At 39.0% G+C, this 27,150-nt stretch overlaps 1 protein-coding gene, 2 long non-coding RNA genes and 1 pseudogene across 3 annotated transcripts in view; 2 read left to right on the top strand and 2 right to left on the bottom strand.

Annotated features, from left to right (window-relative positions):
- LOC125752192 (uncharacterized) overlaps nucleotides 1-307 on the top strand; it is a 29,979-nt gene extending 29,672 nt beyond the window's left edge. Inside the window, exon 3 of the long non-coding RNA XR_007401067.1 lies at nucleotides 153-307. This is a non-coding gene — a long non-coding RNA (uncharacterized LOC125752192). The remainder of the gene's footprint in view (nucleotides 1-152) is intronic.
- A 4,356-nt stretch (nucleotides 308-4,663) lies between these two features.
- On the bottom strand, nucleotides 4,664-16,284 carry LOC118350449 (uncharacterized). Its single transcript, XR_004804260.2, has 3 exons — nucleotides 15,501-16,284; nucleotides 8,791-8,983; nucleotides 4,664-5,785 (listed from the first exon to the last, which is right to left on the bottom strand). It is a non-coding gene; the product is annotated as an uncharacterized LOC118350449 (long non-coding RNA).
- Nucleotides 9,302-22,000, top strand: LOC112641372 (DLA class II histocompatibility antigen, DR-1 beta chain). The gene is made up of 6 exons (XM_025418357.3): nucleotides 9,302-9,504; nucleotides 16,593-16,862; nucleotides 19,518-19,799; nucleotides 20,554-20,664; nucleotides 21,130-21,153; nucleotides 21,656-22,000. Exons 1-6 carry the CDS (start codon nucleotides 9,405-9,407, stop codon nucleotides 21,667-21,669), a joined length of 801 nt encoding a protein of 266 aa, XP_025274142.3. The 5' UTR covers nucleotides 9,302-9,404; the 3' UTR covers nucleotides 21,670-22,000.
- On the bottom strand, nucleotides 13,239-15,510 carry LOC125752191 (60S ribosomal protein L7a-like; annotated as a pseudogene).
- Nucleotides 22,001-27,150: the final 5,150 nt, after the last annotated feature.

Raw genomic sequence — 27,150 nt, 5'->3', positions numbered from 1 at the left:
AATTATTACTTTATTTTTTGACTAGACTTTGATAACTGGCCTAGGGCACCATTTTGGTTTATTCTCCATATATTATGGTACTTCTATGATTCACGCATGCTACTTCCCATGAACCATGAACGTTCCTTTTTTTTTTTTTTTTTTTATGATAGGCACACAGTGAGAGAGAGAGAGAGAGAGAGGCAGAAACACAGGCAGAGGGAGAAGCAGGCTCCATGCACCGGGAGCCCGACGTGGGATTCGATCCCGGGTCTCCAGGATCACGCCCTGGGCCAAAGGCAGGTGCTAAACCGCTGCGCCACCCAGGGATCCCCCCATGAACGTTCTTTATCATAGAACACCATGCTCAGCTTCTCCCCCAGCTCCCACCCCCTCTCTCCAACATTTATACGCAAGGAAATATTTCTTTCCTACCTCCCTTTTCCACACTTACCTTCTTTTATCTGCTCCAATATCCACAAAAATATTCCCAGTTCTCCAAGGCCTTTTATTTAAAAATACTGTTTTATTTTTATGCATTTAAAATTTTTTATATATGTTTAGTACTTTATACATAATTGAGAAAATGTCAGGTTGGTGCCACTTTTGAATGCCAGTTCTCAATTTGGTGACAGTCTGAAACAGGGTGGCAGCAGTGAACAGAGTATTGATGGCACAGCTGTGAACAGATATATGTTCTGTACATGTCTCACCTGAGCTGTGCCTCTAGAGGTTATTTGAGAGTTTGTCTTCATTCTCCATACATTTGAGAGTTTCTTCCCTGCTTGATTTCTAATAACTTTGAATTTTTCACTGATGATGAGCCTTGCACCCATTCTCTTACCAGCCATACCACAGATAACATTCTTTATCATAAATAAAGATATGATATTCAATCACCTTTAAAATGGATTCTTGGTATTAAATTAAATCTTCAGGAAAAAAAAGAGTCCAGTGTGTGACTCCAGAGCACCATTACAAACGAAGATGTTAAAAAAAAAATTAAATATATATTGATACCCAGAAAGAGTGCCAGAGAGTTCCTGTTTTGATTTCCTTATTTGGAATTAAATACATTTTTGTTTAATACAGTAGTAGAATTTCTTCATAATATTTGGAATATTTCTTATTACAATATGACTTGGATACAGTTTATTAATATTAAATTAATTGAATTTTTATTATACTTTTCAAAAGGTTACTCTAAGGAGGAAAGGAAAGTTTAAGAGTTTGGGATTTGCTTACTCTTTTGTTCCAAATATCTCTCATTGGCTAGAATTACCAGTGCAATACTTACTGCTACTGGTACTAGTTTGTACATTCTTGCTTCATGATTTGAACAGGATTGATCCCAGGAATCCACATATTATATTCCATTAGTTACTCACTATTGAAAGCAAGAGAGAGACTGAGCCTAGGCCTACATTGTTAAGTGTGATTTGGTGTTAGTATTTTTCATCTAAATAAATAAAATCAGCCTCTTCTCTGCTCTGGAAGACATGATAGCTGATATGGATAATAATTATTTCTGTTTTGAAAAAAAAGAAGAAAACCAATACAAAGATGTTGAAGTGATTTAACACTTTATACTCTCTCTCAATTTACATATTCTTATTTAAATTACATATTATTTTAAAACTCCACAGGATAATTAGTTTGATTTTATAAATTGAGATATGTTAGCATGGCTCATATATTTACTAACTGTCTTTGTTCTTCATTTCATTCCAGACTTTGTATCTGGGATTACCTTCCTTCTGCATGAAGTACATATTTTTATAATTTTCTTCATTAAAATATGTGAGGGCAAATGATCTTGATTTTTGTTCATCTGAAAATGCTTTCCTCATTCTTGAAAAATAGAGTCACCAAGTATAAAATTCATAGGTGGGCAGTTATTTTTATTAAACATCATGAAAACATCACTGTACTATTTTTGGTTTCCATTTTTGCTGATGAAAAGTCAGCAATTAGTCTAATTTCTTCTTTTTGAAGATAAACTGCATTCCTCCCACTTCTGATGCTTTAAAATTTCTTTGTGTTAGGTATCCTATGGTTTTACTAGAGTATGTCTAATATGTTTTCTTTTTTATTTATATTGCTTGGTAGATTTTGAGTTTCTTAAACATAAAAATCAGTGTTTCATTGGTTCTGGAAGCTATTTTCAGAAGAGGTAAGCATCATCATCAGTGCTCATGAAGCATTCTTCAACATCTTCAGGACCTGGTGCTAGTCTGGCTGGCTGGCTGTGGCACAGGTTCATTCAGCTTTTACTAGAGGGATTATTGACTTATTATCAGCTGATGGCTACCATGATTACCACGGTGGAATTGGCACCCTCTAACAAATGGTGATTTCATGTGGCTATAGGATATCTATGTATAGGCTTTTTAAGCCACTGAGCTGACTGATGGCACCTGTTTTGGGGGGTGATGCTGTGAAGAGTAGTGGAAACAAAATTGCCTTGCAAGTTAATAGCTGTTTCTTTCATGTTTGCCACATGTGCTATTTTGAAAATCAGGACACTGTGACCCTGTTGCTTTTGAGCATTATTATAATATAAACATTATCAAAATATATGATCTGCAATGCTCCCCATGTTTGAGATGGGGAAATGAATTGGAGATGATAATAAAAGACAACTCTCAACCTCAGACTTTCCATAGCAGCTGGGATCCAGAGACGCTTCTTTTGAGGAATTTTTATTCCTTTTGCATGAGGCTTCTTAATCTAGAGAAACTTTCATTACTACCCTGCTGTCAATTTTAGAGATCATTTTTTGGTGGGTCTGGGGGTAATAATCAGACACAGTTAAGGATATTGTCATACTTACCAAGGATATTTTTCATCTTTCTGATCAGGGTGTTTGAAAAGCTGAAGTTTACTCTGTTGTCTGCAGATACCACTAGCACAGCAATCTGTGCAGCAATCTGCCTTCTATGGAACTCAATGTATCTCTGCCCAAAGGTTACAGGGTCACTAAGATATTTGAAGTTTATCATTTTAAGAATATTTTCACTGAACTCTTTGGAATCTATATTGGATTGCATTCTGGAAGGGTTCTGAGTTTCTCCCTGGCTGTAAACTTCAAATCTGGAGGCCCAATACAGAGAGGACTATCAATTTGTGCCCTTATGAAATCAGCCTAAATTTTGCCAATTTTCCTGATTTTTATAGTTGATTGAATGAAATTAAAATCATGGTCACAACTCTCAGCACTTCTTGTTTAGGAAAAGCTATGGAGAGTTTGATTATATCTCTTCACTTTCCCAAGAAGTTTTATATTTAGACTTCATAGGTGACATTTTAAATGTGATCTGTCAGAGGTGTGCCAAAGATCACAGCATGCCACAAATTTCTGCCAACATTTAATGGCCTACTTGAACTTTCTTAAACACATCTAGAATTTTACAACTCACTTACTTAAATCTTTATCATGGTAGTGATTCTGTTTTTAACTAATAGAGAAACCAGATTCACCTTTAGAAACCTATCTATGGGGCAGCCCGGGTGGCTCAGCAGTTTAGCGCCGCCTTCAGTCCAGGGCCTGATCCTGGAGACCCTGGGTCAAGTCCCACGTGGGGCTCCCTGCATGGAGCCTCCTTCTCCCTCTGCCTGTGTGTCTCTGCCTCTCTCTCTCTCTCTCTCTCTCATTCTCTCTCTCTCATTCTGGGTCTCATGAATAAATAAATAGAATCTTAAAAAAAAAAAAAAGAAAGAAAGAAACCTATCTATGTAAACACTCCAGGGAATTGTCCACAAGGAGCTTGTTTCTGATAGTTTGAAGTCACATGGCTATAAAACTTCAGATTAAAAAGACCATGGTTAATATTAATGATATTGCAATTAAACCAGCAATAGCACTAAAGGATATGTTGACAGTTAAAATAATTTTGTGTTTAACTGCTGTTCTATATGGAAAATAAACCAACAGCTATGTATTTTGCTGCATGTCAGAATCGATTGCCTATAGGATTGATCCTTATTAATCCTTTTGTGGTTTTCATAGCTTAAAAATTGTAAAAGCAATAAGGATCCTCACTTCTGAAGAAGCTTAAACTTTCTAAGTGTCTTTATGTTATCTTCTGTTGTGGTTATTAGGAAACATTTTTCCTTGGTTAATATATATATATATTTTAAATTAAATTAAATTAAATTTGAATTAATATATATATTAATATATTTTTTAAAATTAAATTCCTTGGTTAATATATATATTTTTTAAATTAAATTCCCCTTGGATCCTATTTTAACAACTGACATAATTCATCTGAAAACTTTTTCTTTAAGGTCAGGTACTAAATTCTGAACTCTAAAAACTGAGAGGTTGTCATTGCACCCAAATCAGCTTTAGCATCTTTAGGTGGAAGTGTAATAGCACCAAGTTATGCTCCTTTTCTTGCTTGTATAAACTATGGAATGAACATATGACCAAAATATAGATGCCAGCGATAATTAGTGAGAGTCTTATGTTTTAATGTTCTCAAAATTGCTCTCCAGTATTGAAAGAGTTGGGGTTTTTTTTTACAGGCATACCATGTAGGAAGAAATTATAATTACTAATAAATTTACTTTCTCAGGGTGGAAACTTGCTTGTTTATAAGGAGATAGGCTGCTGAACTATTAGTCAAATAGCTAAAAGATTTTATTAGTTTTGAACAAAACAGACAACATTCCAGGCACACAACAAGAATCAATGGGCAGTTGACTAATGAAACAACAAAGCAGAATTTTGAAAAATAATATGGCCAGTATTTGTACCAGATAAGAGATAAGTATTTTGCCATAGTACAATTAAAACATGGCCTAGAACAAAAAGAAAGTAAACTAAAATTCTTCCTACATATGATATTAATGACAGGCCTATGAGTACAATTAAAACATGGCCTAGAACAAAAAGAAAGTAAACTAAAATTCTTCCTACATATGATATTAATGACAGGCCTATGAGAATTCTAGTTGTTCTTTCTGTGACTAGTCAATAGCAAACATTCTGGTTCTAAAAAAGAGTGCATGTTAAGTATTATAAAACACAGAAAAATTGAGTCAAAAAATGACATTCAGAAGTTGGAGAAGCCCTGTCTATTGACTTAGGTAATGCCACAGTATAAAGACTGGCTTCATCCAAAGTTCCCCAATAGAAGACATCATTGATGAGATCTCACTGGAGAGGGTCCTATCAAGTCTGCTAAGTGCTAATATGACCTGTAAATGGGACAGTCTTCTGCCAAAGATACATGTCTTCCATGGTAGAAGAAATTGGCCGCATTTATCCACTTCTTATTGTTACTATTTTTTCTTAGATAAAGGGACTTCTGACCTGCTTCTCACTTCTCAGTTCCATATTCATGGTCATAGCTGTCTGAGAACTGCAGAGAATATTTTGAGACTACTTGGATAAATGATGGACATTCTGTGCTAACATTCTGTGGATTGCTGATTTCCCAGATATATTGCAACTTTTCAGGCTTACCACAAATGAGTCCCATTCTGTGATAACTGGTAGGACTCAAGACATTTTGTGATGCTGCAAATTTCCACCTGCCTGTGTTCAACAAAAGCTTGTGCTTCTGATGTCTTTTGTTAGTTCCCAAAAGTGTTTTGATTTATTATCAATGAAAACAAACCTATCACTTCATGTATCAAGAACAGAAACTGTAGAACTTGTGTATTGATAACCACTCTTCTAGAAACCGATTTAACCATCTCTTCTTCAGGAAATAAAGTCTTACTTGACACTCCTTATACACAGCAGAAGTTGAGAACTGCTCCTTTTGCTTCACGGGAAGAAGTTCAGCTTAGACACCTGTAGGATTGGTGGTTTGGTAAAAGTTGTTATATTCTTTTACCTGAATTTTCCTTATACTGAAATAATGTTGAAGAAAAGTATGAAATATATAATATTTAAAGCAACACATTTTGTTACTCATAAATGTATGCAACTACAGAATTTAGGTCATAGTTGCTGGCCTACTTTTTTCAAAAATAAATTTGTATGATTTGTAAATTGTCAAACTTATATGGGCAAGTTTTGATAGTATTCTCTTTGATATTTCAATATATTCAATATGTATGTTCTTGACACACAATTACTTTTCTTTGCCATTCCTTTTATCCTATAATTTATGGATGAATTTAAGCTTGACTCTCCCAGATTGTCACTGGTACAGCAGTTAATTTGGAGTAAATTATTATTTTAATTTCTAAAATTAAATATGGCATTCTCCTGGTTGCAATTGTACAACTTACAATAGAACTGAATTAAAACTGGGGTCTAGGAACATACTTTCTTCTGAAATCCAGGGACAACAATGACTTTTATCCCACTTGTACAAGATACTTTGAAGTTTCCTCATTAGCAGAAATACATTTTTCCAAACTATATGAGATAAAATTTCTATCTATTCTTGACTTATTTAAATTTGTAATAAATCATGCTGAGAAATTTGAAATTATGATTGAGAACAATAGATTTTATTTAGTAATTTGGAGCCACTGTTATTTTTAATAAGAAGGACATTTGCAGGAGCTTTGGGAGCCATTGCATAAGATAAATGCATGGTTTGTCATTTTCACAAGATGTTTATGATAGTGATGAGAGGAATCTTTGGGAGGAACTACAATTACCACAGAGGAATTGCCTCAATTTATATAAAGTTCTGTATTCATTAAAAAGAGTAGTCACATAGACATCCATAACCATGAATTAAAGTGACAATAATAGTTTTAACATAATGGTCACTATTCTCATCATAAATTAAATGTGAGATGGTAAGGTGTAATGGTTGGACGTGTGGGATTTAGACTCACATATAACTTGGCTCAATCTGGAATACACCATTTACTTGCCTTGTGTCCTTGCCAAAGCTTTTTTATTTTTTAAAGATTTTTTTATTTAATTATTCATGAGAGACACAGACAGAGAGAGAGGCAGAGACACAGGCAGAGGGAGGAGCAGGCTTCATGCAGGGAGTCTGACATGGGACTTGATCCCGGGTCTCCAGGATCACATCCTGGGCTGAACGTCGTACTAAACCGCTGAGCCATCCGGGCTGCCCTTGCCAAAGCTTTTTAATGTCATTTATCATTTTATTCTTTCCATCCATAAGGATGCAAAGGGTACTCAAATCACTGAGGTGATGTGAGAATTAAATATAAATATGATGTATAAATAGCCCTTTTATAATCTGGGTGCAAAGCAAAATGCTCAAAATTTGCTTAGTAAATATTAGTCATGTTATTGCAACATGGTATCCATAGTTTGTCACTAGTCCATAAAGGACTGTTTATCAGACTGTGGTAGAATGTGAATTAATGCAGAAGTTTAGATAGATAGTTGTCCTTTAAAGTCCATTCTGGGGGCACCTGGGTGACTCAGTTGGCTAAACATTGGTTCAGGTCATGATCTCAGGGTTCTGAGATCTAGCCCTGCATTGGATTCTCTGCTCAGCAGGGACTTGTTTCTTCCTCTTCCTCTGCCCTTTCCTCCTCTGCTTGTGTTCTTATAAATAAATAAATAAATAAATAAATAAATAAATAAAATCTTTTAAAAAGTCCATTCTGAATCTGAGATATTACATTTATATTAATATAATGTATAATAATTTTCTAAAAGTGGAAATATATGTTTAAAATTATATGGTTATATCAAAGGATATAATTCATAATATTTCCATTGTGTTCTATTTCCTGAACATTCTATAATGTATTCATTAGCACCAGCTTCTTATATGTCTCCTTAAAACAAAGCAAGAGAAGATGCACACTAAAAACATATATCCAGTAAAATGAGGAAAACAGAATGGGATCCAGGAGTATGGATTGAACATATTTGCCACATATATATTAATTATCCGAAAGCAGAGCTGTTACGCTAGAAGCTGACTTTGAGTCCTTTATCAATCTCTTAGCTCCCTGTAAGTGTAGATTTGGGCAGTTGGCCTTATCACTTTGTTAGGTTAAGTGCTATATGAAGGAACTTTCAAGACCCTCTATTCCACATAGATCATGTTCTAAGCCCTTTCCTTATGCATATTCTGGAGATGCCTCCAAACTCAATGATAGTAATGAATTTTTGGAATATAGGTGAGGTCTGGAACCAATGACCAAGAAAGAATTCTTGAGACGTCTTTGGTGCAAAATTGTGGTTTTATTAAAGCCGGGGGACAGGACCCGTGGGCAGGAAGAGCTGCTGTCCTGGCCCGTGAAGGTGGCTTATTATATACCTGGGAGTTGGGAGGTGGTTAGGGATAGGTTAAGTGTCTAAGGGATTTTGGAAGCAAGGTTTCCAGGACCTTGCTTGGACCTTGCTGGGGGCTAGTTATTGTTGGGAAAAGGTCACTTATTACCGTCTAATAAAACCTGAGTCATGAGACCCTTCAGATGTGTATGGGTGGGCCATGTGCTTGGGGGATGATTGCCAACATGTATCTTTGGGGTTTAGAGATAAAGGAACTCTCTAAAGGAATTTTATGTTAAAGTAGACTTACAGGATCCTGGGGGTCTGGCTAAGATTCCCTTTTCTCCTTAGCAAAGTATGAACATCGAGGCAGTTGAGTCCGTAGAGGAATGTCTCTCTGCCTGTTTCAAGGGCTTGTCAATGTGCTGCCCTCGGCTCCTGCTTTGTCCTCAGCCAGTCCTCTGTTCCCCCATCAATTGTATCAGGAAATAAACTTGAAGGACCTTTTAACTCAGGTTAATTTAATGACTGAATTTCAATTCCTTTAGCTTTACCAGAGACTTCCCTACATATAAGGAGGTAATACTATACTCTCCAATCAATAGCCATAATTCTTTTATATCATCAGTTACCAGGAGATGCTGCTCCTTGGGCTGTCCAGAGAATCACATCACTTTCCATATCGAAGTACCAGAAAGATTGCAGTGCCTTCATTTCAAGGTTAAGGTTAAATATTTTCCTCAAATCTACAACACTAAGTGATGGTGCAGCAAGGTCCAGAGCAAAGGGTTCTTGACTTGCAATCACTCTCCATGTCCTCAGCTCCTAAAAACACATTACATGGATCAAAACAATTCTGTCTTCAAGAGAGACATGAATACTCTTAGAAGGCTCGAACTTTCGTGCACATCACTGCCCAGCACAGAACTGGCTCACAATAGGGGTCCAATAAAATGTTTCATATACACCTGGATCAAATCTTTAAAGTATTAAGTTAAAACAATCCTTTCAATGAACAAAATCAAAGTTTCAGAAGAGGCTCTTCATACTGAATCTCTGACCAGCAACTGATGATGCAATATATTGCTGTTGCTGATTGGTTCTTATCACCAAGATTACCCAATCCAGGGACAATGAAATGAATTCTTTGGTTAGTGTTATTTAGGATGTGGCCAAAGTAGGGTCCCAGTCTTCACTGAGTGACACCTGACTGCTCCCCTGCACCCTGTCCTTTCTGTTTTCCAGCATGGTGTGTCTGTGTTTTCTTGGAGGCTCCTGGATGACAGCTCTGATGCTGATACTGATGGTGCTGAACCCTCCCTTCGCTTGGGCCAGGGACACCCCACGTAAGTGCACACTTTGGGTGGTAAGATATTATGGGTTGGAGGGAAGAAAGAAATTAGTTTTGCCACTGTGTCCAGGCTATGTCCCTTAGAAAATTGTGATATTTTCTTCAATAACCACCAATTTTTATTATATATAGACCCCCAATTCTATTGAGAACAAAAGGAGTTCACCGGCTTGCCCTCTACAAGAGTTGCTTAAGGGGTCTTTCATATATATAGGCCATTTCTTCTCAACTCTCCTCCAATAAAAGCTTTTCAGGCTTGCATCTCATTCCATCAGGGTCTTGAGAAGACTTAGAAATAATGACTCCAAATTAATTCCCATCAAGTAGTTCCCTTTATTATGTTGAGTTATGCTAGAAAGTAGGAAAGCTTCTCTGAAAATTTTATGGTGAATGAAAAAGAATTAGAAAGTTCTCTCTGAGAAGACCCTGTTTTATGTCTTCATTGGATCAGTTATGTTGGTGTCTCTTTCTAATATGTGAGAATGTATCAAGAGGTTTCTCCCATGATCTCCTTTCCTTTCTCCTGAGCCCCAAAGTTTATAAGGCCTTTATCCTATACTGGAGGTTCTCTGAAAAAAGTTGGGGTTAATTTTTATCTCTATATCTCACCCTGGAGCTACAGCAGTGATCTTTAGTACTTGAAATAATACAGTAAATAAGAAGCACATATTGGGTGTTCTTTGGTGTCTTAAAGAACTTAATATCTCTTCCAAGAACTTGGCACAGGTTAATTTTCATTATGAATCTATTTCGAACCTTTCTATAGAGTCACTTTCTCCTGCATATTCCCATTTTGCCCTGAGCCCACAGGAAGGGGTTCAACTAGTATTGGAGAAATTATATGAAATTATGTTTTTGAAAGCCAAAATTAGTTAAATATCAGGAATTTCATGTATTCGAACTGCAAACCCTGAGCAAGGTACAGAAAGAGTGAAGGTTATTTACATTTTATAGGACTGAAAGCCAAGAGCAAAAACTGAACTTACTACCTTACTGAGGTCTTGGTCTCAAATTGCATAGATTCATTCATCATGTTTTCTTTTTCCTTAAATAGCCATATTTGGTTGCTTCCACTTCCAGTTTGTCACTATTCTTTCCTAACTCTGTCATCACCATTACTGAGAATGCCCAGTGTTCGCACAGACCTTCAGCATTATCACAAACAGGATGAGCTGAAACCTAATGAAATTTTCCTTTTTTAAAAAAATGTTGTGTATTTTTTTTAAAGATTTTATTTATTTATTCATGAGAGACACACACACACAGAGACAGAGAGAGAGAGAGAGAGAGAGAAAGAGAGGCAGAGACACAGGCAGAGGGAGAAACAGGCTCCATGCAGGGAGCCTGATGTGGGACTTGATCCCAGGATCACACCCTGGGCTGAAGGCAATGCTAAACTGCTGAGCCACCCAGGCTGCCTGAAATTTTCTTTTATTTTTTCTTAAAGCCAACTTTTCTTTATCAGTGATATTTTTTAGAACAGTAGGATAAAGAGGAAGTTTGTTTGATTTTCACCCAGGAAGTAGAAGGGAAATAATATATCATAAAAATAAAGGAGTGTTGAAGCTTAAAGCCTCTTTTTACTTCCCAGGATCCTTACAGTGACTGATTCTCAGAACACTGAGTTTATTTGTTTAAATCACAGATATTTTTCTGAGCACCTATTTTGTAATGGGTTCTGTTCTAGGCTCAGTGAACTCTATTTGAATAAGATAAAATCACTACCATCATAAGTGGTAGTGTACTGACAGAGTAGAAAGCCCAAAAAACATTTAAAGAAGAAAAAATTTCAGGGAGCAATCAGTGCTCTGAGAAAAACACACCAGGTTTGTGAAATAGAGAGAACTGGATTCACCTGACTACATTGCAAGTGGCTAGGGAGCTCCCCCTGAGAAAGTGACATTTAGTTGAGACATGACTGATGAAGAAAAGTCCACCATGTGAAGAATTTGAGGGAAGAGAGAACAGGACAGAGGCCAAAGTGTGGGAAGATGTTTGCTGAGTTTAAAAGACAGAGGAAGGCTAGAGGGGCACCTGGGTGACTCAGTCCATTAAGCATCTGACTGGATTTCGGCTCAGGTCATGAGATTGAGCCTCTTGTCAGACACTGGGCTCCATGCTCAGGGCATTCTGCTCTATATTCTCTTTCTTCTTTCTCCCTCTGCCTCTGCCTGTCCCCCTGCTCATGCATGCACTTTCTCTCTCATAAATAAATAAATAAATAAATAAATAAATAAATAAATAAATAAACTTGAAGAAAAAAAGAAAAGGAAGACTAGAGAGGCTGGATTGTAGGGAGGAAGCTGGGGAGTGCTGTTTGTCACCACTACCAAGTTTCCAGCACTCAGGGAATGCCCAACATGGCCTCATTGTCAGTGCTCAGTGTTTTTTGATGTTATTTAGATTTTTATCTCATTAACTCTAGCTTATATTGAAGTTTTGATGTGATTTTTTTTCATTAATGACATGACAGTTTTCAAAATCTTCATCTGCTAGTTCATGCACAAATGAATGTAACCTAAAGGCTGTGCCAAACATTTGTTAAAGTTGTTTAATTAATTCTTAGCTTCATAATAGGCACTAGCGTGCTCGCTTCGGCAGCACATATACATAATAGGCACTAGTAACTGATTGCTCTCAGAAAGCCATGGATTTGTAGGCTTCTCTGTAAACTGCAATAAGAATGGGGGATCCCTGGGTGGCGCAGCGGTTTAGCGCCTGCCTTTGGCCCAGGGCGCGATCCTGGAGACCCAGGATCGAATCCCACGTCGGGCTCCCGGTGCATGGAGCCTGCTTCTTCCTCTGCCTGTGTCTCTGCCTCCCTCTTTCTCTCTGTGTGACTATCATAAATAAATAAAAAATTTTTAAAAAAGATGGAGTTTAAAAAAAAAAGAATGGAATTTGAAAATTGTTTATACCTGCTCTTGAAGAGATAAAAATGCCTTGGTCACAATATTTCAACACAGACATCATACTGAGGGAAATTCAAGGCCAAAAGCTTTAGTTTTTACAAGAAGTTCAGAGGAGCCATATGTGGCACAATTATCCAGAAATAATGACATTCCAGGTTTCTCACAGTCCAGCGTGGCCATCAGGAATGTAAGTCACTGATGCAAAGTAGTGATTGAGCCAGTTAGAAAATCTGTATCTGATTATCTGTATTGCCTTGTTTGAAAATAATGCACAGGTAAAATAGTTACAGCTTTTAGGAGTGCCTGGATTTTAGTTTTCAATCACCATTCACTTTGTTCTGGGTGAGCCTGATGCATGAGCACAGCCAAGAACAATCATCTTTATGTTAGACTTCTTAGCAGCTTTTTGATACTCTCTTATTAGGCCTTATGAATGGTTTTTAGGAATCTGATCCCAGCACTGAGCTATTTTATAGCAAAATACATTTCCTTAGGATAAGCTTTTTATCAGATATGATATTGGCAAATTTTTCAATGTAATACTCAGCTGTTCCATAATTAGCATCAGTTTTTTCACCGCATATATTTCAGTTAATATAACAGTGGTTCTTATGCAGGAATTGTTTTGGTACCCCCTCCCCAGAGAATATAGCAATGTCTGGAGCCCCTGTTTGGTTTTTTAAGCTGAGGTTTCATCTGACATTGAGTGGGTAGAGGCTAGTGATGCTGATAGACATCCTACAATGTACAGAACAGGCTTCCCAACATTATCTTGTCCAAACTGTCAACTGCTGTGATTATCTATTGTATTATTTTCTCTTCCATTTTTCATTTCAGGTTTTGAGGCTTCTCTCTTTTTTTTTTCTTAGTTAATGTAGATAAAGCATTGGAAACTTTGTTTATTTTTTGGGAAAACTAGTCATTACTTTCAATGTTATTCTGGTCTCTTATTTATTTATTTATTTATTTTTTTACAAAGCTTAGCCTTTCTTTTTTTAATTTTTTTTTTATTATTTATTTATGATAGTCACAGAGAGAGAGAGAGAGGCAGAGACACAGGCAGAGGGAGAAGCAGGCTCCATGCACCGGGAGTCTGATGTGGGATTCGATCCCGGGTCTCCAGGATCGCGCCCTGGGCCAAAGGCAGGCGCCAAACCGCTGCGCCACCCAGGGATCCCCTCTGGTCTCTTATTTATCTCTGATTTTTCTTTGTTACTTCCTTCCTCTCCTAAATTTCCCCCATGTTTCTTCTTTTTCTAGTTCCTTGTGGTGTGATGTTGTTTGTTTGAACTTTTTTTTCTTGACACTGGCTGAAAGAGTACTTTTTATTGCTTTTATGTACAGAAAATTCAACACTACACCCATAGTCCAGGTTGGTGGTTAGTTCTTTAGCCTTTGCCTTTTCTAGCTTGGCAATGCCAGCCACTGACTTTGAACCCAGGATGTTGCCTCCCCAGGGACAGTGGGTCTCATCATGTCTGTCATTGTAACTGGTCCTAATTGCTTCCCCCAGCTTAACCAGAGCTTCTTTGTCTTCTGAGTTAACCTGTATAAAGGTGACAGTGGGGCAGGTCTTCTCGTGGACCAGATGCCCCAGTCTGGCCTTCCCCTTGATGATGCAGTAGAAAACCCCTATCTTATGATACAGGGCAGGCAGGAAGACAACCAGCTCAATGGAATCCACATCATGTGCAGTCACTACCAGCTAGTCTTCTTGTTTTCCACCAAGGTGGTGACAGTATTAACCCTAGCTTGAGGGACAGGGAGCCTCTTAGTGGGGATATCCATTTGCTGGCAACTTTCTTCTCAGCCCGGGCCAGCAATCTCTGCTTCTTCTCTTGCTTTGCCTCCGGTCTGTATCCACGGGCCAGTTTAAGCAGGTGAGTAGCTGTTTGGCCTTCCAAGGCTTGGGTGAACTAGTTAATTGTGAGAGGCACTTTTAGACGTTTATAGAGAATAGCCCTTTGCCACTGCCACCAAATGTAGCAGGGGCATTTGACAAAGAGGGTAAGGTGCCTTTGGGTTGGATGTCCTGTCAGATGCCAAAATTCTTGGGCCTTTTCTCAAACAGGATATTGACCACCTTGTTGGCCTCCTACTTCTTCACAACATCAGAGGCTCGGGCCACCTTCTTCCCCTTAGCCTCCTTTCCTTTCAGCATCTTGTGTGGCTGGAGAAGAAAGCTGAGATTTCTTTCTTAATACAAGCATTTATAGCATAAATTTCACTTATGTTTTCTTTTGCTTTTGCTTTAAGACATATTTTGATTTGCCATTTGATTTTTTTTGGCCCATTGCTAGTATAGTAATGTGTTGTTTAATATTTACAAATAAATATTTAATATTAACATTATAGATTTTCCAGTTTTGTTTTATTTTCTTTGGTTGTATACCATTGTGGTTGGAAAATATACAGGGTATGATTTCAAACAAAGAATCAGACAAAAACTCTAAAATGTTAACTCTAAATGTTAATGCTGAGATCAAAAACACTGATTTATATACTGTGGGGCTTCTAAAAATTCTTGACTCACACTTTATACACACATTCACCTTCCAATTCAGGCCTTTGTGGTTTATTTTAGTTTGTTTAAATACAGAAGTAATAAAGTATAAAATTGTGTAAATTCACCAATTTCTTGTTGAGCCGATTCAATCAATGCAAGCCAAGATTTTTGTTTTTTATTTTTTGCCTTATGCAACGTTTTTCAGTATTTCATGATTTCTTGATCAGCCCCATCTCTGTCATAAATTGGGACTGCCACAAATATTTTTTTAGTAAAATATGTCAAACTTTTGTACTAATTCTACAATCTAGTCTATTAATAATGTCAGATGCTCTCTTTTATTTGTCTCCCTTTTAAACAGTTATTTTTTCCATATTTAAAAATTTTTATGTTAATTATACTTGAATAAAACACTTGTCTTAATTTAATTAAACGTAAAACATAAATATCAAAATATATACATACATGTTTGCATATATATATATACATGAATTATGATGTGTGTGTGTTTACATATATTGAAACTACAGAAGCACACGTGACTGACCAGTAAGAGCTCTGACCGACCCTTACCTCATCAGATTAGATTTGCCAACGGGTTCTGCATCAAAATTCTTAGAAAGATCTGGTTATCTGAGATTTCTGAATTTGGAAACGTAGGTAAAGGATTGAGAACTGTATTGCGATCATGGTTTTAATCTCGTTAAAACTTCAGTCACATCCCATTGAATTTAGTATAAAAGTCAAAAGCTGTCACCACCCACGGGCTTTTCTTGTGGGCTCCATTTGATGACTCCAGTCGAAACTGCCCTCTCCTTCCTCTCACTGTCTGTGTTTCCATCAACTGTTTCCTCTGGGTTCTTGAGGAAATTCATCAGTTCTTTCAGGCTCTTGCACAGTCACATTTACCTTGACCTGAATGGTGCCTCCCTTTGTCCCCAAACTCTTCTCTCTCTCTCTCTCTCTCTCTCTCTCTCTCTCTCTCTCTCTCGGCGCATCTACTTCATCCTTCATGTCACATCTCACGTCACCCTTGAACTACTTCTCTGGCACTCAGGTAATTCAGACCACCCAACTATTCTCAGTTCTAGAACTTCATCCCTCTAACATTCCTCACCTCTGTACAAAGTCTTGCCACTTTGGGTTTGGTCCGTCACTTTCCCTCCATTTTGAGCTCCCCGAGCGGAGGGGACGTGTGTCTTCCCTTCTCTGGATTCACAGGGGCGGCTCAGCCCAAACCAGGGGGAAGCAGCAGGGACGTGTTTGAGGACAGGTAAAGGGCTGCGGGAGGCGAGGGGCGAGGAGCGAGGAGCCAGGGGCGAGGGCGAGGAGCGAGGAGCCAGGGGCGAGGGCGAGGAGCCAGGGGCGAGGGCGAGGAGCCAGGGGCTGTCTGTCCCGGGGAGGCGTCCGGGAGGCGGCGGGGAGGGGTGACGGCCGCGGCTGCTCGCGCTGGCGGGCGTCGGGTCACCCGAGCCGGGAGCCGAGTGGCCGCCAAAGGCCCCCCTGAGCGGGGTCTCGTCCCCCCGGGCCGCCTCCCCTCCCCCGCCAGCGGAGGAAACACGAACCGTGGGTGCTGGTGGTTGGGGTGCGGGTGGAAGCACCGCGGGGTGCCGCCGTCGGCGTCTTCCAGGAGCCTCTGGTGACCGGATCCCCCCGTCCCCACAGCACATTTCGTGAAGATGTATAAGGCCGAGTGCCATTTCACCAACGGGACGGAGCGGGTGCGGTATCTGATGAGAGACATCTATAACCGGGAGGAGAACGTGCGCTTCGACAGCGACGTGGGGGAGTTCCGGGCGGTCACGGAGCTCGGGCGGCGCGACGCTGAGTCCTGGAACGGGCAGAAGGAGATCTTGGAGCGGAAGCGGGCCGCGGTGGACACCTACTGCAGACACAACTACGGGGTGATTGAGAGCTTCGCGGTGCAGCGGCGAGGTGAGCGCAGCGGGCGCCTGGTGCTGAGGTGTGTGACACACAGACAGACAGACAGAGGCTGTCCCGGGGGGGCACTGTCTCGAGCCGGTACAAGTGAGGAGGGTCCCTCTGAGAGCCCGGTTTCAGGAGTGTCACTGTGCCTGTGAGACCGTGGAGACTGCGTAGCCGTGTCCCTGTGTGACTGTGGGGAGGGGAGGGGTATGCTGTGAAGTGAGGGGGACAGAGAATGGGTGTGGGGCGCTGTGGGCAGGATGTGGGGGATGGGTTGGAAGAGTGGGTGCGGGGGGGGGGGGACAGGAGGGGACAGCTGGCATGGTGGGTGGTCCTGAGGGAGAGGGGAGGGGGCTCAGAGCTCCAGTTGGAGGGAACACCAGGCAGGTGGTTGGAGACCTGGGAGGGGAAGTGGCAGGTGTCCAGGCTGGGGTGCAGGTTTAGGGGAGGGGGCAGGGCAGATTAAAGACTGGGGAGAGAGTGAGGAGACCACTCACCTCTGTGCTTGGCGCACACCCTTCTTAACCCTGAACCCCCTGAAGTAGGTCTGCCTGTGTCTGGGGGGGGGGGACCATTTCACTGAGAAAAAGTGTCCACTAAGTTTTGAGGGGGTAAGGGAACCTCGGAGGCCTCTCTGATCTTTCTGAGGCTTCCTCTGGGTCTCAGCTACTTGATTTGTATTTCCTAGTGTATGTATTCTTACATGAAATGATTGTGAAAGCTGGTGTTTTTTGTTTGTTTTAAAAAATATTTTATTTATTTATTCATGAGAGACACACAGAGAGAGAGGTAGAGACACAGGCAGAGGGAGCAGGGAGCCTGGGGGTGGGTGGGTGGGGGGAACACCTCCATCCCGGGACCCCAGGATCAGCCCTGAGGCAGAGGCAGAGGCTCAACCACTGGCCACTCAGGCGTCCGCAAATCAGATTTTTTAATTATAACTTTCTTACTTAACATACTGATGTTCCTATTTTTATGATGATGAAAGTATTTAAGGAGTTGCATGTGATTTCTTTACATAGTCATAACAATTCACCTCACATTCCTCTTTGTTAGAACCTTTTTATCCATATTGCCAAACATTTATCTTTTTTATTTTTAATTTTTATTTGTTTGATTTATATGGTTCTCGAACATTTATTTCACATATTTATTGGCTAATTGTTGTTGCTACTGTAAACATTATCTCCTGTCTATTATCTGTAGAGTTCTCATTTTTTCCTCAGTGATTTTGTGTCTCCATGCATAAGATTATTAAAGCTTTCCTGATATTTGATTCAACATTTTCCCTAGTTTGTGGTTTATATTTTGATTCTGTTTATTACTTTTCATGCTAGGAATGTAAACATTTTTATTGAATGAAATTTGCTACAAAATAGTTGGCAATGATTTGTCATCAATCTTAGATCTATAATTCTATGGTTTGTAAAAGGTTTTCCTCGTATTTCTCCTTTTACAAAAACGGAAATTGTATTTATGGAGGCTGTAGTGTCAGGGATTATCTTAGGCTCTAAGGATACCTTTTAATGAGTCTCAGACACTCCCCTGAATTCAAATGTCAGTTTATAATTAATAAATTAATGAAATGATGACAATTATAATAATGGATATTTTCGTATTGCAAAGAAGAAGGAGTAATCAGGCAAATGCAATTATAAGAACTTTTTTAAATAAATGAGTTCCTTTGCTCCTTTCCCTTTCAGGACTCATACTGTCCTTGGGACTCAGCTCCCAGACCTAGAGAAGCACCTCTGTCTTTCCTGCTTCCCAGGGTAGATCCATTTCCATGGTGTTCTAAGGTGTGAGTGTGGCTTTCCCAGGATGTCCTACTCTCTTCCCCCATCTATCTTAGGGTGTTCCCCACTTTAACCACACTTCTTCAAATCATATTTTCTCCCCAAGTAAAAAGGATAATAAGGTAACATATATTGAAAGCTAAATTCCAGTTATTGTTTTATATACCTCGGGTGCATTAGTATCATGTAACCCTGAGAGCTAAGTTAGTATTACTATCCTCCTTGATAGGTTAAAAAGCTGGGGCACAGAAGAATGTAAAAATTCTCCCAGGATGAATCAGTAAAGTAATAGAGTCTGGACGTGAATTTAGTCAGGCTTCTCTAGAAATCATGCTTTTACTTAAATACATTATATGCCTTGCAAAATTTGTAAACACCTCAATTCAACAAGAAACTGTTTCACTCTATGAAAAACAAACCCCACAAATTTCTGCAACATCACTTAAATCTAATGGACTCATGCTGTCAGGATTAAATTCAAGAGTCACGATACTGGGGGCGCCTGAGTGGCTCAGTCAATTGAGTGTCTTCCTTGGCTCACCTTATGATCCTGGGATCCGGGGATCAAGCCCCCGCATCAGGCTTCTGGCTCAGTGAAGAGTCTGCTTCTCCTTCTCTCCCCTACTTGTGCTCTCTCTCTCTCTCTCTCACTATTGCTTGCTCTCTCTCTCAAGTAAATAAATAAAATCTTTAAAAAAAAAAAAAAAAGGCTCATGACACTGGCCCTTATTGGGCCACATGGTCAGTTTTGAGGGAAGCCTGCTTGAAATGCAGCCTGTGACCAGAGACTGGAGGCAGCAAGGCAGCCAACCAGGGAGACTTGCTTGTCTGTCTTCCTCACTGAGTCCCTCTACCACTTCTCTTCTAGTCGAGCCTACAGTGACTGTGTATCCTACGAAGACTCAGACCTTGCAGCATCACAACCTCCTGGTCTGCTCTGTGAATGGTTTCTATCCAGGCCACATTGAAGTCAGGTGGCTCCGGAATGGCCAGGAAGAGGAAGCTGGGGTTGTGTCCACAGGCCTAATCCGTAATGGAGACTGGACCTTCCAGATCCTGGTGATGCTGGAGATAGTTCCTCAGAGCGGAGAGGTCTACACCTGCCAAGTGGAGCACCCAAGTTTGACAAGCCCTGTCACCGTGGAATGGAGTGAGAAGCTTCCTGACATAAGTTCCTCAACTACCAAAGAGGGGATTTGCTTATTTCTGAGTGTCAGGGTTCTCTCTCCTTATACCATATTTTCGTTTCCTCCGTATTCTCTTCTGTTTAGCACAGGTCCCTGGGGGTAGCTGAGTGATGTCCTCTGATAATTTAAGATATCCTGTGATTATTTCTACAGATCCTGCAGTCTTTGGGGAGGCAGTTAGATGTGGCAGGCAGAAAGGAGGTTATCCATGTTTTCAGATTTTCCATGGTTCACAGGTCAGAGTTCCATCTTGACACTGGGCACCAGTCCACTGCCTTTGGCTGGGCTTGTGTTTCTGGCACTGTTGCTCTGAGTTCTTCATTGTCATCTGAGAATCCTTTACATTGTAGGGACCTTTCTGACATGAGGGGAATCCAATCTTGGATTCCTTTTATTAGCTCTGTCACCCTGCACAAGCTACTTGTACTTCACGGAGTCCCAGGCTCCTCATCCATAGATGTTGAAGTAGTGGATTTGTCAGAATTGTGATATTTAAAAAGGTCAATGCATAGACTTCGTATCTACTCAATGTGATTTTAGATTTCTTTTCCAGAAATTGCTAATTATTCTACTTCTTCCAAGGCAGCCTTCCTTCCTCATTCAAAGTTCTCAAACTGAGTGTCCATCAGTTTGGTGTAAAAATCACTAAAGTGACATTCTCAATCCCAGTGTCCATCAGTTTGGTTTAAAAAGCACTAAAACTGCTTCTTCTTTCAGGGGCACAGTCTGATTCTGCACAGAGCAAGATGCTGAGTGGAATCGGGGGCTTTGTCCTGGGTCTGCTCTTCCTTGCAGTGGGGCTGTTCATCTACTTCAGAAATCAGAAGGGTAAGGCACCTGTTGGTAGCTGAGACTCCCCAGAGACTATGTGGAGAGAAATACAGCTTTGATCAAAAGCTCTCTGTGTACCGATGGCCCTGTATAAAGCCATTCTTTCCCAATTTGACCTCAGATTCCCTAGAAATCCAGAAGTCAGCAGTCCATGGTTACTGTGTCACAGCCTAAGAGGTCATGTGTTCTGTAGAGCTAAGAAGGAGATTAACAAGCATGAGGATCTTGGGTTGAGATCCTGGGCCAAATGCAGGAAGAGACGCTAAAGCTAATGAAACTGGATTTGTGTGACAGAGACTTCATGGGTCATATCTTTCACTTTCCACTCTCCCCTGGCATCATGCAATATGGGTTGGGCTGTTAGAGAAATCTAAGGAGGCAGGTCTGGGGCTGGAATCTTGTCTATGGGGCCAGATTTACCTCCATATCTGTTAAGTCTATGTCTTCCCTTCTCTTTTCCAGGACACTCTGGACTTCAGCCAACAGGTAATGCTCCTTCATCCCCTTTACAGATAGATTTGGTTATCCTGGAGCAGATAGTAAAGGTGAAAAGACAGAAATAATGGGAAAGACTTTGTTGTTGTTGTTGTTTTTTAAAAAGATTTTATGTATTTATTCATGAGAGACACAGAGAGAGAGAGACAGAGACACAGGCAGAGGGAGAAGCAGGCTCCTTGTAGGGAGCCCGATGTGGGACTCGATCCTGGGACTCCAGGGTTATACCCTGAGCTGAAGGCAGATGCTCAACCACTGAGCCACCCAAGCATCCCAGTGGGAAAGACTTTGGATCTGACTTCTGATCTGGCAGTTTATACTGACGCTACCTCTCTCCACTTAGTGAAAGGCCTGCGCTGTAAAATAGCTCTGGCCCAAGGAGACCTAAAAATATGTAATTACTGCAGCGCTTTGACATGAGGCCTTGAGAGAGAGGAGAAGAAGCTGCTTATAGAGGTGGGTCTGGAACAATACTCTGCTCTGTCTTCTGCAGGACTCCTGAGCTGAAGTGGAGATGGTGACCCTCAAGAAAAAACCTTCCTTTCCAGCTTCTTCTCAGAGTCCAAAGGTTTCCAGCTTGGCTCTTATTCTTCTACAAATACAGCGCTTTCTCAGGATCTGGTTTGCCCTGGCTTCAGTGACCCTGCACAGCTTGTGTTCCCCAATGGCTCCCTCTGCCCTGTCCTTGACCTGGAACCCCCAGTGCTGACTGCAGTACCTTATCTGCATTCTCTCCTTCCTCTTCCTATGCAGCCCTTATGTTTCCCTTGCATGGGAACTCACCTTCTGCTCATGTTTCTTTATAAGCTTTTCTCAAATAAATGTGGATTGAAAATCATCTGCTTCATGTGTTTTCAAGGAAGAGAAGTAAAAAAAAAAAAAAAAAAAGAGGGAGAATGGGAGGATTCATCACAAAAAAATAATGGTTTTTATTTATATTCCTAAATTTTGTTCAGATATGCATCTGAAAGGTATCCTTGCTTCATTCTCTGTTTAATCATGGGCTCTATGCATTCTGTACTTAGGCATGTTTTCTGGAGCTAGGAGGAAGCCCTTGATGACCTATGTGACAGTGGTATCCTATATCTCTGTGTTCTCAAACACAAACACAAACGTCCCTTTGCACCATGGGATAAGGAAAGGGAACAAAAAATATCCATGCAATGTCATACAAGTAACTTGTAAGGAAATGATGCCCTCAGAATTTTTATAATCACTGTCTTTTGCCTCAGTTTTTAAATTTTAATTTCATTTTATTTTTTACGTAGGCTCCATGCCTAATGCGGGAGGCTCACAATTCCCCCTTCTTGAGTTTTATAGGAAAGTATCTAAAACTGAGTAAACCCCTCTCATTATATTGATGGGGAGCTCTATCTACACTTCCATCTTTTTCTGTCTCTCAGATAAACATCCATGGCATGCTGACACTTTGACTTGAGATGCATCCTTCCCCATAAATAGGTCTCAGACCATCAGGACAAAACCACAACTCTAGGGGAAAAGATGCATTTCTGAGACCTTTCATATTGTACATAAATTTACCATCTACAGGAACATCCCAGATAGATATTATCTTAGCAGAAATCAGAGGAAAACTGGGAAAGAAAGGGGAAATTAGCAGAAATCAGAGGAAAACTGGGAAAGAAAGGGGAAATTATGAATACTCTGATGTCCATGCAAACAATGAAATACCATGCAGCTGGATGGAAAAATAACCATCCTGAAATGGAATAATCTCCAAAAGGCATTTGCACAGGTACAGGAGAGTTTGTACATCACACAACGATTTGTTTAAAAGATAGAGTAAGAGAATAGGAATATATAGCTATATCACTTTATCTATAACATCCAGCTATAATTATCTCTCATCTATCTAATCTACTTACTTTTCTATATATGACAATGGAAGGATTTTTTAAAAACCATTGCCTCTTGGGCAAAATGAATGAGTAGGTTGAAGGGAACAGAGATGAGAGCTGGATCTTCTCAACATGTCTTAGTTAATAGTTTTAGTTTGAGGATCCTAAAAACATTTTATATAATAACTTAAAAAATTTAAAAAGTCAATATGTAAAAATTAAAACCAAACTGTAGTGATGAAGAAAATGTGACAAAAAGTACATAATGGAAACAAATTAGAAAAGTAAACCAAGTATTTTTGGAGCTTGGACACTGTGGAACTATAATTGTAAATCAGTATATAGTTCTAGATTCCATAGACTTCAATAATATAAAAAAGTTGGAAAGGTTTCAGAGAATACACCTAAATTGGTTAAGGAGATGATGAGTTCTGCTATCATAATCTGTCGACAAGTCATTTTGAAAAGTAAATCAAATCTAAAGAGTAGACAATAGATTCAGAAGTTCAATTCAAGTTAATAGCTATTTCAGCACAATTTCTCCACTATAAGAGACAACAGACCAATTCAAAGTTTATTTTACAAATATTATAGTTCTATTATGCATTAATGTGTGAAACAGGTTATCCTCCTGTGGGAATTTAATAAGCTAACAGTCATGTGTTCAATATTTATATGGTTTAATCAGATGCTGTTTGATCCCAGGGTTGCAACTTTACTTTTGTTGTGTTCTTTAAGATGCAGAAATGAGTTGTCTCATTTTATCTGAGATCTATGGTGTGACATTATAATGTAGAATTTAAAAGTATGGCAGGAATATTTCAGTGGCGATGCTTTCTATTGCTAGTGAGAAAAATCAATTTAATTGGCTTTATTTGACTTTAACTCCTTGTCTCACATAGCAGATAGACCCTGGGTAGTTAACCTCCAAGCTGGTGAGTTCATCAGGCCAATGGTGTTGCTAGTGATCCTGGGACTTTGTATCTCTTCTCTTTATCATACACCACAAGTCAGTATTCCTGAAATGGTAGTAGGATGGCTGCAGTAGCTTTAGGCTTCATTTTCTTCATAACTTCCAAAGACAGGAAAAGGGAACAGTTTCTCCTCATACATTTTTATAAGGGAGAACTAAACCTTCTTCAAGTGTTCTCAGTAGACCTACTTCCTCCACACATTGAGAGGACCACAGAATGACAGTGGTAGTCTCAGACAAACTATGCTTCATGCTTTGTGGGGCCTGCCTCATTTGATGCATTGGAAAGATGGGAGCAAATAATCTTCAGAAAGAAAGAAAGAAATGTGAGAGCGGGTAGAAGAGAACAATTTTAGGTAAGGAAACTATAGTATCTGGAACTATTAGAGTGTTAGTATTTTTAATTATTTCATCATGAAGGATGATAGGTTGAGGGGTGCATCAATAAAGGTTTTGAGGGTTTGTTTTTAACACGGAGTATTAAAATGCAGTTATAAACCCAATTATAATGAAAAAAACAGCAACTAAGCAAAAGGACTATTTGTTCTTAGAAGTTAACATGTTAATACTTAATTTTATAAGGAAAAATATATTTCCCAGAAAATTTTCAAAGACAATAAGTGTTAAGTTTGATAAAATGCTTAAACCTGTTATATATCAATTTTGCTTGACACTCTTTGGGATTGATTCCTTATTGGTTAAATACAGCAGTATAGCAGACTCCAGAAGTAGATTATGAACACTTGAGGTTTAAAGTAGAGCATTTCAAGAATATACAATGGGCTAGGAATAGTCTCTTTAATAAATGGTATTAGGAAAACTGGACAGCAACATGCAAATAAATGAAAATGGGTCATTATCTTACATTATACACAAAAACTAATCCAAAATAGATTAAAGCCTTGCATGTAAAACCTGAAATCATACGACTTGTGGAGAGAAAACATAGGCAGTCTGCTCCTTGACATCTATCTTGGTGATGATTTTTTTTGGAATGGACACGAAAGTCAAAGGCCATAAAAGTAAAAATGAAAAGTGGAATGACATCAAATTAAAAAGCTTTTGCACAGTAAAAGAAACCATCAACAAAATGAAAGGCAACCTACAAAATGGGAGAAAATATTTGCAAATCATATATCTGGTGAGGGGTTAATATCCAAAATATGTATAGAATTCATTCAACTAGTAGCAATAAAAAAACCCCAATCCAATTGAATTTGAGCAGAAGATCTGAATAGACATTTTCCCAAAGAAGACATACAGATGGCTAACAGGCACATGCAAAGATGCTCAACATCACTAATCATCAGGGAAAAAAGAAATCAAATCCACAATGATATATCACTTTATACCTGTTAGGATGGCTATTATCAAAAAGACAAAAATAACAAGGGTTGTTGGTAGGGATGTGGAGAAAACAAACCCTTGTGCACTGTTGGCATGAATTAAATTGGTGCAGTCACTATGGAAACAGTGTGGAAATTCTCCAAAAAGATGAAAAATAGACCTATCATTTGATCCAGCAATCCATTTCTGGGTGATTAAATAAAGAAAATTAAAACACTAACTTGAAAAGATATTTGCATCCCCTTATTCATTGTAGCATTATTTACAATGGTGAAGATATGGAAATAATCTAAATGTCCATCAAGAGATGAATGAGTAAAGCAAGTATGGTATACATACATCAACAAATATTATTCCTGGGATGCCTGGGTGGCTCAGCGATTAGATGTCTGCCTTCGACTCAGGGCATGATCCTGGAGTCCTGGGATCGAGTCCCACATCAGGCTCCAGGGAGCCTGCTTTTCCCTCTGCCTATGTCTCTGTCTCTCTCTCTCTCTCTCATGAATAAATAAACAAAATCTTTTTTAAAAAGTATTATTCAGCCATAAGAAAGAATGAAGTTTTGCTATTTGTGACAACATGAATGGACCTTGAGGACGTTATGCTAAGTGAAATAGATCACAACAAGAAAGACAAATTAAAGTGATCTCACCTATATGTTGAACCCCCCCCAAAAAACAAAACAAAACAAAAAAAACCCCAAAAAACCCAAACCCAAAAATACAAAAAGCCTTGTTCACAGATACAGAAAACAGATGGGTGATTGCCAAAGGTAGGAAATTGGGGGTAATAAAATGAGTCTGATGTGTGTAGTAGGGTAGCTATTCTTTGTTAAATCAAGAAAATTCCCTTTTCATAAAATTTTTAAAATCTAGATATTGAAAAATTAAGTACAGGTGTTGAATTCTGTCCAATGATATTTTATTTTTCTATCAAGATGATTATATTTCTTGTCTCCTTCTTTAACTTAATATGGTAAATTGCATTAATTAATTCTCAAACGTTAAAAGAATCTTGCAATCCTGTAATAAGTTCCGCTTAGCCATGATGTATCATGCTTTCTGAATGTCACTGGATTCAATCTGATAATTTTTTCATAAGATTTTGGCATCTGTCTTTATGAAAGTGATGAGTCTGTATATTTCTTTTTGTTACAGCATCAGGTTTTGAAAAAAAGATTATCCTGGTCTCATAGGAAGTATTTGCAAGTGTTTTCTCTCTTTTCACTTTTTTGGAAGTTCGTATAAATTAGGATGGCTTCTTTCTTAAATACTTTTAAGAATTTACTGGAGAGCTAAACTTGGGGTTTTGTTGTGGAAAAGTTTTGCATAATGGACTTATTTTCTTCATTCGATGTGGAACTCTTAATTTTATATACTGTTTGTGAGCTTTGATACATTGCACATTTTGAGTAATTTATCCACTACATACAAATTTATTTTTGTAAACTTGCTCATAATATTTATTATTACTTCATGTAGGAGAATTTGTGGAACTACAAATAAAGATAAAATATTTGTGCTATTCAAGACCAAGAAGGAGATGAAAAGGAAGTGATACTGAAAAACTTTTTGATGGAAACTTGACTGAATATTCCAAAATTTGGCAAAAGTCATGCACCTAAAGATTCAGGAGCTGTGTACACTCAAAACAAATGATACAATGTCCAACATAAGTGCTCATATATTAATAATTGCATTAAATGTAAATGATCTAAAAACATCAGTTAACAGACAAACACCAGACTGGAGAAAAATGATCCAATTGTGTGCTGTCTACAACAAGCTCACTTCAAATTTAATAATATGG

Source organism: Canis lupus, chromosome 12, assembly GCF_003254725.2.
Source record: "Canis lupus dingo isolate Sandy chromosome 12, ASM325472v2, whole genome shotgun sequence".
NCBI classification, from domain to species: Eukaryota; Metazoa; Chordata; class Mammalia; order Carnivora; family Canidae; genus Canis; species Canis lupus.
This window is presented reverse-complemented; position numbering and strand designations above follow the sequence as displayed.